A 12,534-nucleotide genomic window follows, 5' to 3' on the forward strand; every position below is an offset into this window, starting at 1 on the left:
TATTTTGGGAAAGGCCAAAGAAGCATTTGGAAAATATAATTTAGTTTTATTCAGCTATAACTAAAATAGCCAAATTAAAGAAATTAGACTCATACAAATCCCAAACAATACTATTTATGGGATAAATGAGCAGAATGAACATGAGGCAAGTTATCATACCCTGCTCTCCATAAACATGTTGCCCAAGAATGGAAAAGGTTCCTACCCATTTGGAGAGCTTCACTCAACAAAAAATGAGGCAGCATTTGAGGAAGGAACAAGTAAAAATGAGAAAGAAGAGGTCAGTGATTTTCAGCATTCATTATAGTTTTGTAGAATTTAGTTTCATCATCAAAATAGATTCTCTTCTTTTTTTTTTTTTTTTTAAAAGATGACCGGTAAGGGGATCTTAACCCTTGACTTGGTGTTGTCAGCACCACGCTCTCCCAAGTGAGCGAACCGGCCATCCCTATATAGGATCCGAACCCGGTGCCTTGGTGTTCTCAGCACCACACTCTCCCGAGTGAGCCACGGGCCGGCCCTAGATTCTCTTCTTAGTCACATATAAAGTGCCTGGCTTCCCGTCCATTTGCGCTGTCGAATTCCTTCTGTGGAGAAGCTAGGCATTTTGTAGCTCACCAGGTGGGTCCAGGCTAAGGTGTATGAGAATCACTGTACAGTGAGTGGTGATAACCACTTTCATGTCTAGTCCACCGTGGGGCTTTAAAAATAGCTCAGGCCTGGCCATTTAGCTCACCTGGGAGAGCATGGTGCTGATAACACCAAGGTCGAGGGTTCGGATACCATACTGGCCAACCGCCAAAAAAAATTTTTTTTGTTGTTTAAAAATAGCTCAGTGGTCAGCCCAAGCTATTGTGTGTGTCAATGCTTCAGCCCATATGTGGAAGGCTGTCTCTTTGACGGTTGCTCTCAAATGACTGTGGGCCCCCTTAAGTCACCTTTAAGGCTGTTCAGTATCACAGGTGCCACCAGTGCCCATTTTGATCTGAACAGAATAACAAACCCCTGCTTAAGTAAAACAAAGCAGCTGCATTTCTCTGCATCTCAAGGTCTCACACTCTTATGACAACATGCGTTCACCTTTTGAGTCTCTGGTTTATTAGCTGAATTTTTTATGTCACCATAAACCCACTTTTAAAATGTGCTAATCCCCTGGTTTTAAATGCTCTATGCAAGTTTCCAGCTGGGCTTACAAAGACGCAGGACTCCAGAAGGCTGTGGATGACTGTGGCACTGTGTTTACCCGCGCCTTCCCAGCCTGCCTGACCCCAAACTACTGCCCAAATCTGAATGCTGTGAACACTTCCATGCCATCACAAGCACTGGTAGCTTCCAGCACTCACTGCCTGGGGTTGCCCTCCAAGCCCAGGGTGGTTATAGGCAATACCACTCCTGAGTGCATGCTTCATGCTTCTCAGTCTTGGAGATAGATATATATATGGAGATATCTATCTTTACAGTCATGTACTGTATAATGACATTTCAGTCAGTGATGAAGGTATAATAGGCTATGCCACAGAGCTTAGATGTGTAGTAGGCTATACAATCTGGGTTTGTGTACGTACACACTGTGATGTTCCCACAATGGCGAAATTGCCTAACAACGTGTTTCTCAGGATGTATCCCTGTCATTAAGCAACACATGACTGTGTACACACACACACACACACATACGTCACTGGAAACAATGAGACTTGTGTCAGAGTGTATAGTGAACTACATATACATTTAAAGGGAGGACATCCCTTTCTGCTCATTGAGTTATTAGCCCAGGGAAAAATTCTCATTTGTCATTTTGATTCATTTGATTTACCCCCAGTCATCACCATTAGATGACCTGGGGCTTTTCCAATTTTATAAAGGGAAAGGATGAATTGAACAAGGTAAGAATGTTTAAGATAAAGTCCCCAGAGATCAATGTTATTCATTTGTGAATTAAACATTTGGGACCTAAAGTCATCACATTACTGTTCAAATAGACAGAGTTTACTAATTATTCAGTAAGGACTAAATAACCAGAAGGCTTCTCTGGCATTCCTACCCCTCCAGCTGTTAGCAGTGGCCATTAGTAAATAACAACAAGTAACAATTACCCTCCTCTTTCTAGTGGGCAAAGCGCATTCAAGTACATTAGTCTCTTATCTCATAATAACAACTCTGTGAGAAGAGTACTGTCATTTCCAGCTTGTGGATGAGCAAGCTGGGGCTGGGACAGGCATCCTGCCTGGCCTCGAGCTGCTCACAGCAGCCCTGGTGGCGGTGGCGGGCCCACCCTGCTCCTCCCACACCAGATCTCCTCCTCCGCCCCCTCCCCTTTCTCTACTCTTCTCTTTCCTGTTCCTCCTCTTTTTATAAATAACAAAGGTCCCAGGCTGTTTCCACATCTTTCCACAGGGATACTTGCTTATTTGGAGAGATGTCTTTGACACACAGGACAGGAGTGAGCTTTTAAAGCTAACCTGTGGGTTTGAGCCGTTCAAGCTGTCCCCTCTGTGAAATTTCTTTAGGAAATGACAGGTCACTGTCCTGCCGGAAGACCGCAGTCCCTACCCACGTTGCCAGGTGGTGTTCCCACTGTTCGTTGCCCTAATGCGTCCGTGTTTGGTGTGGGGGAAGGGAGGGTGAGCGACCTCTGCAAAACTTCTCAGTGAACTAGGAACAATCAGAAGTCAAACCTCAAATCAAAGTTTGCCAAACTCTTGTTCTATAGGACACAGTTCATTTTGTATTCCAGATTTTCAACAGCTTCTGTAAGATTTTTAATTCATATGCACATCAAATAATTAATTCTATAAGGACAGGAATAAGGCAGTTGGACACCAGTGCCAGCTCTACATCTCCTAACTAGCTGGGTGACCCTGAGGAAGTCATATGAATTTCCTGGAACCAGGAGTTAAATTAGATATGGGGGATCCCTTCAAGATTCAATAATCCATGATCCTAAGGATTATAATTTCCCTTATAACTTGATAACCTTCTTAAAAGCAGGGCCCATGCATAGAATCTGACACTGGGATATTGTCTTAGGATGGCCCAGGAAGGGCAGCAGGGGGTGGACGTGCAGAGGCAGCAGAACAGCACATGCCCACAAAACAGGCCCATGGGATACCCAAGAAGTAGAGGTTGCGCTGAAGAGCAGCCTGCGGCATGAGCAGGTCACCTGAGGCTCTTGACTCAGGTAGCACCAGGTAGGTGGGAGGAGAAGGGAGCTGACACCTGGTGCATGATCTGCCTCCAGGTTTATCAGGGCACTGGAGACCTACTGTCCAAGGGTGGCCCATTATCCAGCAGCTTCAGTCATCAGCCAGTAAATGCCACAAGGTCTAAGATGAGGGAGCAGGTGCCAGTCAGTCAGTGGGTGGAGAGTGGCAGGTGCATATCACCTGAGTTCAGCCTATGTAAAGCAGGCCCTGGGCACCAGCGGTGTTCAGGGTGCTCATCCTAGGGGCCAGGGGCTGGGTGGGGAGTGAGTCAGATCAAGGAGCAGGGACTAAGCTTTCCTCAAGCAGAGGCCTGGCAGCTCAGAGGTGCCTCACTCGCAAGTGGCGAAGGAGTCCTGGGAAGCCGTGCAGGCACCTGGCAGCTGCCTTAGGCCTGACCTTGGTAAAAAGTCCTTGTGGATGGGAGACTGCACAGCTGTGGGGCTCCCTGCTTCAGCTGGTGCTGGCTCCAGAGCAGGGCAGGCCTGAGCACAAAAGAGAGTGGTATCCCCAGACCCAGTCCAGAGGATCCGAGAGGGCTGAGGCCAAGGAAAGGCTGCAAGGACAGCTGGGGAACAGCCGGTTCTCCCCAACTGAGTGTGGCAGCCCCTCCAAGTCCTTCAGTGCTCCCCCAGCCCCAGCTGCACCAAGCCAGGCATTCACTGGCCAAGGCAAAGAAATTGCCCGTCTTACTACTTCCTCACCATATCCTCAGGAATGCAGCTAAAGCCCAGAATTCTAAATAAAGGATTTCCAAACGGTGGGTGTCTCTAGTTATCTCTAAGAATCTTGTAAATATTTTAAGTAGTTTTCATTTGAAAAATAAGCAAATAAGCAAGTTTGCTGGTGACAGGAAGATTTAGAATCATCTCTCCATATCTATACCCATGGCAATCGCCAGGCAGCACAACGAGTACTTATGTTAAAATGTCCTTTGAATGGGTGGAAAAGTTAGCGTTGTCTGGCCTGAGCATGTCAACGTTGGCTTTATGAACTTATTTTTGTGTTCAAATCTGAGCAAAATGTTTTTGGCTGTGCTCAGTATGTATCCATACACAGAGGCCCTCAGCTGAGCTGTGGAATTTATCTGCTTACCAACCCTTTATTTAATTTCCATTCTTCCACAAGATTATAGTAGAAGTCTGTTTTCTTTAATAGGATTTTCCATAGCTACATAGTCATTTTGTTTTTGTAATCACTGCTCTGCTTTCCATCCTTTCTGTTTTAGTTATTTACTTGACTTCTAAATTAGTCTGTAAGATTCAATATATACAAAGAGAACTTTTGTAATGCACATTTCTTAATGTCCTGAGGTTGGAGGTCAGCATAAGAGTGGAAATGTTAAGGAAGGTGTGGTGCAGGCTGAACAGAGCTCTCCCAGCACGGCTCACCACCACTTGGGTGGCAGTCCCGGGCACCACCCCCAGGTGATCAGGGTTTCTGGGGCTTCCCCTCAGGCACCTGGGGTTCCTCTCCCAGAGGGAACTTCAGCCATCCAGCCTGGCCCCAGGCAGCTGGTCTTATGCAGAAAAAACTTTAGTGCTGCCTGTAGTGATCTTACGATCTAAACTGTCCCCAGGGAGCTTAAAGGAATTCTCATCTCATTGTTCACTGGGCACAGATTTCTGTGTAGGTGAGCCACTGACGCCAGCCTTCAGTTTCATTTCCTGGTGCTCCCGGCCCTGGCCTTGGTGAAACTTTCTTGATGTCTTCTGGTTAATCACCAGAACTAAGATCTTTTCCACCCAGGCCCCACTGCAGTCACTTACTTCCTACACAGACACCAGAATTGCCACTCAGCAGCTGAGCTGAGCTGTGGCCGTGGAACTTCCCCAGGTCAGTCACCCTTCCTCAGGTCTGTATTTTGAACAGAGTCCTGAGGGAATTACTCTGTGCAACCCCATCCTGTCACCAGTCCACCTGAAAAGCACATTGTTCACAGCATGACTCTGGCCTCTCTAGTCTTCCAGAAACATCATTAGTGCAAGCATTAGGTTAGCACATTCATTCTAAATCCTCCAATGACTCCTAAAGCCTGCTGAGCGGAGTCTGAATGCAGCCCACTTTTTCCACCTTCCAAGCCTGCACTGCAGCCCATGACGCTGCCCAAATACACCCCACAGTTTGTTACCTCCACACCTTGATCCATGCTCTTCCCTCTGCGTGGACCATCACATCCCTCCCTTCACCCACGCTTCCTACTACTCTTCAAGACCCAGGTCAGATGTCACCAATTCCCATGATCTGTCCTCCCTCGACCCTTATCTGTAACATCCTGCCTCTCAAAATCTTTTGTGTGTGTGTGTGTGTGTGTGTGTGTCTGTGTGTGTGTGTGTGTGTGTGTGTGTATGTCTGGCCAGTAGCCTCTCAAAATTGTGTGTGTGTGTGTGTCTGTGTCTGTGTCTGTGTGTGTGTGTGTGTGTGTGTGTGTGTGTGTGTGTATGTCTGGCCAGTACAGAGATTGAACCCTAGACCTTGGTGTTATCAGCACCACGCTCCTACCAACTGAGCTAATAGCCAGCCCCCTATGTCTTTTTTCTGGCTCCTCTTCCTCCACGTAGCCCTTAATGGTGGGATTTTCTCTGCTCAGTCTTCCTGGGTGACCTCATCCACTCCAGTGGCTCTCACCCCCACCTCTACTCCAGCTCTCAAACCCATCATCCAGGCCAGCTCTCTCCAGAGCTCTGGACCCCACATTCCAGCCAACCTTGGACAGTTCCACATCCCACCCCCACCAATCCTTGCCCTCCTCCTGACCTTGAGGGCCATGGTTCTGTGTTATGATGTGTACAAGATACAATCTTGTTTGTTCCTTCTCTGCTGCAATTCCAAATGGCACGTCCTCACCTGCTATATGCTTCTTTAGGTGCATGCCTACATCATCAGCTACCTGAAGAAGGAGATGCCAAGTGTTTTTGGAAAGGAAAACAAGAAGAGAGAACTTATCAGCAGGTTACCAGAAATCTACATTCAGCTGCAGCGAGAATACCAGATTTCTGCAGGGGACTTCCCTGAGGTCAAGGCAATGCAGGTACTGGGAGACCATTTCAATGTCATGGTCAGGGGTGGAGATGCAGTGCCATGTTGTCTGGCCTTTGCTGGGGACACCTGAGGATGTCGTGGCTTCAGATCAAAGATGATGCAATGGATTCATCTTCCTAAAGGTGATCTATGATAGCAGGCTCCTGTGGTTAAAGCAGAAATTGCCTCCCTTTTGAAATGTTTAAACAAAAGGGGACACAGCAAAAGGTAAATGAAGCTCACACAAAAAAATCCAATGAGCAGCCCTCTTAGACTGTGTTCAAGGAGGTTCTTTTGATGTTTAAGTGACACCTGTTTTTCAGAATCCTAGAACCTTAAGGGAATCAGAGCTGGTAGTGGCCTTGAAGGTCACCTTGAGTGGCCTCCTCAAGCCCTGCCCAGCCCTGCCCCGCACTGTGGGATTATGTGCTCAGGCAGCCTTGCTGCTGCAGGCTCAAGGGCTCTGTCAGGGGCCATGGGGCTCTGTGGACACAGCAGGACTTTGCTGGACACAGCCTAAATGGCTTCTGCATTCAGCTGCCCTGGCCTACCCAGTTTGTCCACCGCCCTGCAATGGTGTTAGACAAGCATGTCCTCCTGAGCAAGGCCACCCCATCTGGCTTTTGTGTAGACTGTCCTCACAGACCCAGACTGACCATCTTCTTGTCCAGTGCAAAGACCCATCTGCACTGAGGGCCACAGTCCTCCTCATAAAGCAGATGACACAAACTCAGAAGCCTGCAGCTACCAGCCAATAACATGAACAGGTGAAGCAGGCCAGGTGAAAGACACACCATGTCACCCTCTCTGACTACCTTTTGTTTTCCCACATTTGATAGAGATGTGGGTTCCGAGAATTATGTCTCTACAGGGAGGAAAACAATTCTGCAAGTGTAATGGGAACTTGTCGGGGGCCCATGGTGGGGCGCAGTGGAGAATGCATGCCCCACCTCAATGCAGAAGCCCTGTGTAGTCCAGGGTCGCTCCCTGTGGGAATACCGGCCTGGGTGGTTCTAGAGAAGACAGAAACCTGGATGTGTATGAAAAATCACCTGGTTTTCAAATTTTGCCTTAAACTTTCAAAAATTACTACATAAGCCAAACAAAGCCCACCTGTATACTGGCTGCACCCCGAGACCAACAGGTACCAACTTCTGCCCTGAGCCACAGAGAGTGACAGCACTGCAGTAAGGCGCAGTTTAAAAACTGCAGACAGGTGAAGCTGGAAGGTTGGGCCCCTGAGGTCCTGCTGGCCTCAGGAGGGGCATAGAAGGAGGATGCCAGGAGAAGGGAAAACCAGGCAGTGGAAGTGAGGGTCCACAGGCAGCCAGAGGGAAGCTTTGATGCCAATGGGCTTTTTTTTTTCTTAATATAAACTTTATATAAATTACACACTAACACAGGGGTGGGTTATACTTACTGTTTTGATGGCAGCTCTTTACAACCAGGTTCGCATCTGCAACCTGTGATCTGGTCAAATATGATTGAGCTGTATTTATTTTAAAATAAATACAGAAATGCCTTTTATCTTCCAGCAATGAAATAGGTATTCCTGTGCTCAGAGGATGAACTGGGTTTTTCTGGTCACAAGATGGCTAATTGAAGGGCTACGGGGACCTGAGCAGTCTCCCTGATGGGTTCCCCTTTCACACCCTTGACTGAACTGTAGGACAGGTGTTTCCTTGTACCCTTCTATATTTCAGAAGGGAACTTGGTTTCCTGACCTACATGAGAGTTGTGAAGAAATACATAGCATGTACTATGGCCTAGCGAGGGCCTCTGTGACCCATTAGCCTCATGAGTCACCACAAGGCCCTGCCCACAAGAAGACGCTGCTCCTGAGGCCCTGAACCTCCACTGAGGCCTCCCTTACAGGGACTCTCCTGCTGGTCCCCAGGTGATTGCCAGTAACATAGCAAGCAGACTCTGGAACCAGAGCTACTCATGACAAAGTTAGCCTAGGCCTGGCTGAGTCAGAGGACACCAGGCCTCTCAGAACTGGGGTAAAGGACCGTCCGTGAGAAAGAAAACAAGGAGACCATGGCCACAGCCCATTTAGCCGGAGGCTACAGGAAGTGTGCGAACCTTTGCTGAGAACACCTGTGGGTCAGGCCCCACCCCAGGTACCTCAGCACCTTCAGTGGACTCCTGAGTACCCTGAGACTGGGACCAAGGAGTCCCACCTGACAGGTGCCCCATCCACTAGTGTTCATTTATTCATTCATCCAAGAAATAGTAACAAAGCCTACTATGGCCAGGCACTGTTTTAGGCCCCTGGAATAAATGAGCAAACAAAAATGAGTATACGGGGGTTAGTCTTTGCCATTATGAGTGGCCGGCAATGAAGCTTTTGGCAGCAAAGCCCATTGTTGGTGCACGTGCTCCTCGTTATAACATGAGCACTGTTGTGCTTCAGTGTAATTAATTAAATTATATAATGTCTGTTGTTTAGCGTCTCTGTCCCTCATAAGGCTGTAACTCCATGAGGGCAGTGATGCACATCCTGTTCACTGCCATATTCCCAGCATCTAGGATGTAGTAGGTGCTCAATTAATGCATGTTGAGGGAGTTGATAAGTTAGTGTATGTTCATATCATAGTAGGCTCTAGGGTAATGAATTTCTCAGACCCTGACCCAGCCCTGATTCCCATAGGGCTTAAAGACCAGGGAGTTCCAGAGCAAATCCCTAGAAGCTGGAAGAAGATTCCTTCTTGGGAAGCTAGCTGGGCCCTGGTCACACTACCCCAGTCCCTTCAGAGAATCCACAGGATACGAAGCAGGCCTGGAACCTGTTGAGGAGTGCTCACCGTTACCTGATACTTCAGGCTAATTTGCTGACACCCAGGAAGCTCCGAGGGGTTTGTGACTGTGGGGTAGGGCCTCATCCCTGAGTCTGTTGAGAGTCTAACATCCTCTACAACCTAGACGTTCAACCTCACATCAACTGCATCTGGGACAGAGGAGGGAACATAAGCTTACAGATGACTATCTGATCATCTTCGCACATATCGGGGTCATGCTGTGTTATCTCATGGACCAAGCCGGTCAGGGTGACTCTTGGCCATAGCAGTGAGCTGAACATGTATGTTGAAGGCTCTTCCCAGGTGCTAGGACAGGCCTGTGACCTGCTTGATAGGCTGCCTGCATCTTCCCTGCACCCTTCCAGAGAGAATCTGACATTTGGCACAGATGTGTTGATGCTGCAGAATGAAAGGAACACTAGAAATGCCACCTTTGTTGCTGACTCAGTTGTCTTCCTACTGGAAAGAGAATTTGTAACCCACAGCTGATGAGTTGGCAGCATTTCAGCAGCAGAGGGCAGCAGTGCATCCCCATCTGCTCAGGCCCTCACGGGGATTTGGAAGCTGCTTCTGGTGACTGTTGGGAATGAGCAGGCAAAGGATAGCCCGGCCAGAAACTGGGCTGGGAGCTGATCTTTGTCCCTTGGGAGGGAGCAATTCCAGGATCTCAGGCTTGGTGGATACAGATGTTGATGGGTAAATCCTTAAATTCCCCAGTGTGTATTCATCCCAGTAGAAAGACTTCTGTTTTGGACTCACCGTGGTAGAAGGCAGGGATGATGGTGGTTTAGCATGTACCCCACACTCCCTCGTAAGGCTTGTGGGGGATCACAGGGACAAGAGTGTGGGGTTATTTCCTGTGTGCCTTCCGGGGCCGGAATAGCTGCTACTTCCTGTCCACCCCTGCAAATCTGTGGCCATTTTCCCTCACCAGTTTTCCAGAGGTTTGCCATCGGAATCCACGGCCCCTGCAGGCTGGTGGAAAGCTTGGGCGGGCACCGCCCTCATCCATCTGCTTGGCCAGACACAGGGCTCTGTGTGTGCTCAGAGCTCAGGCTCATTCGTGAGGAAATCAGGTAGGTGTTCATGCACCCAGGGGAATCCAAACTTGTTTACCACAGCAGCACTGGGATTTTTGTGTAGGATGACTGCTCCTCCTCTCCTCGCCTTTCTCCAGTCAGTCCCCTTAGCTGACTGAGGCACTGGCAGCAGGAGCCCAAAGTGCTGGCAGCATTCTTTGGGGCTGATGCTGGAGTGACATGCTGGTGACTGTGATCTGCCACTGAGGATGAAGGACACAGAAACCAGAACTTGCTCTAGAGAACCGACCTGCCCCGTCCCACCGCTCTGAGCTGAGTGGAGGCTGCACGCTGGGTTTCAGCTCAGCACAGGGTGGTTTGATGGCCGCAGAGTTTGCTGCCTGAGAGCTAGGAGGCCCTTCCCTAGAGATCTGTGACACGTTGAGCCTTCCGCTCTATTCCCTCCACCATCTGAAGCTCAGGGCTCCACTTCTAATATCAGCACAGAATTCCTGCCCTGCCACACATCCTAGAGACCACAGTTTTAATATTCTATTGGAAACAGCCTGCTCGTCCAACTACAGGGGGAAGGGTAAATGAAGAATAGCCCAGCTAAACAGGTCAATGTTGTTTGGCTATTAAGAATAAGGTTGCATAAAAATCAATATCATGGAAATACATGACCTTAGTACCTAAAAATGTGGGTTGTTTAACAGTGTGGTATTATTTCAGTTAGAGTGTGTGTGCGCACACGCGTGTGTGTTTGTTAAATGGCTAGAGATGTATGCCCAGATATGTTAGCAGAGGTTATTGCCAGGTCATGGGATTATAAATTATTTTACATTTTTATTTTTGCTTATCAATTTTTTCTTAATTTTTTATAATAAATGTGTGATATTTATGATTACACCAAGTTGGGGTTTTTTTCCCCCTAACAGCCTATCATATTGCTTCTGTCCAAAACAGTCAAGTCTGACTTTTCCTCAAGAATCTCCCTCCTCATCTCTAGAAAATTGCACACCTGAATAGCCTATCTCTGGTGACCTCTAGAATTATCCATACAGACATTCTTCACCAGACTCCATATAAAAATTGTGATTATTGGAATATTTGTGTATTTAATTGGTAAAACTGAGGTTGAAGACATTTTCCATTAGGTCTTTGAGACCCCTCATATAAAGTCCTAGGTAACTCCTAGGTTCAGGGGCAAGAAAGTTTGTCTCTTGCGATGACCAGGTACTTCTGTCCTCAGACAATGAGGGCTCAGACAGTAATGAGACAGTGGCACCCCTGGGGACGCCTGTGGTTGGCTGAGGAGCTCAGACTCCTCAGAGCTCTGTGCTTACAGGGAATAGTTTTCCATAACTGTAGCCATCTGTTGTAATGATTCTCTCCCTCCCTCTTTTAATTACTTGGCTTTTCCCTTTCTAATGACTTTCTTATATTTCATGTCATCCTTTTTTCACTATGTTAAGTCCTTTTTGAAAGTAGGCATGAACTAAATAACTGGAGTGTCCTTCCTCTATTACACCATAAGCTCCTTTAAAACAGAAAGTGTAGCTTTTCATATTTATATCCCCAGGCCCCAGAACAGGGTCTGATGCACAGCAAATGACCAATAAACGTTGGATGGATGGATGGTTGGATGGACGGATGGTTGGGTGGACGGATGGTTAGGTGGACGGCTGGTTGGGTGGACGGATGGTTGGGTGGACGGATGGTTGGGTGGACGGATGGTTGGATGGACGTCTGGTTGGGTGGACGGATGGTTGGATGGACGGCTGGTTGGATGGACTGCTGGTTGGGTGGACGGATGGTTGGGTGGACAGATGGTTGGGTGGACGGATGGTTGGGTGGACGGATGGTTGGATGGACGGCTGGTTGGGTGGACGGATGGTTGGGCGGACGGATGGTTGGGCGCATGGAGGAGTAGCCAAGAACCGAAGTAGGAAAGGCTGTTTCCACAGTGCCATCCACAGCGCCTCTGTGGCATCCTGTAGTCTGCTCCATCCCGGCTGGGCAGTTGCCATGTGTCCCTGGCCCTCTACAGAGGCTGTGCTCTTGTTGCTCTATCTACTAACAGACCATTTCTCCAGAGAGGTGGAGTTGAGACCTGTCCTGACCTGGCCAGTGATACTCAGCCATACTGGCTAAACTTATATACTCACCCTCCCAGCCCTACTCCTCTCCTTACCAGTTTCAACTTTCACTTAATTGTCCATGTTTTTGAAATGACAGCTGATTAGTAATGGTTATTTTATATCTACAAGATCTCCAAACCCTGCCTAAATACCTACCTGGAGTAGCTTCAATGCTCCTGGTCAGGCCATGCCTTGGTAGGGCTATTCCTGCAGGGTTCCTACTCAAGTGGCTTCCTGGGCTCATTCATAAGAGGTTAGAGCCAGGGAAAAGTTACCCTAAACTACATTTCTTTAACTGATCCCAAAACAAAATCCTCAAATAATTGTTTTACCTAAATATAGTCTCTCTGTT

General features: G+C 48.0%; 1 protein-coding gene across 1 annotated transcript in view; it reads left to right on the plus strand.

Annotated features, from left to right (window-relative positions):
* EHD4 (EH domain containing 4) overlaps positions 1-12,534 on the plus strand; it is a 73,747-nt gene that overhangs the window by 59,015 nt on the left and 2,198 nt on the right. Inside the window, exon 5 of the mRNA XM_063090515.1 lies at positions 6,067-6,231. Within this exon, the coding sequence (XP_062946585.1) occupies positions 6,067-6,231 (165 nt within the window). The remainder of the gene's footprint in view (positions 1-6,066; positions 6,232-12,534) is intronic.

The sequence above is a fragment of the Cynocephalus volans genome, chromosome 3 (assembly GCF_027409185.1).
Source record: "Cynocephalus volans isolate mCynVol1 chromosome 3, mCynVol1.pri, whole genome shotgun sequence".
In the NCBI taxonomy this organism is placed as follows: domain Eukaryota; kingdom Metazoa; phylum Chordata; class Mammalia; order Dermoptera; family Cynocephalidae; genus Cynocephalus; species Cynocephalus volans.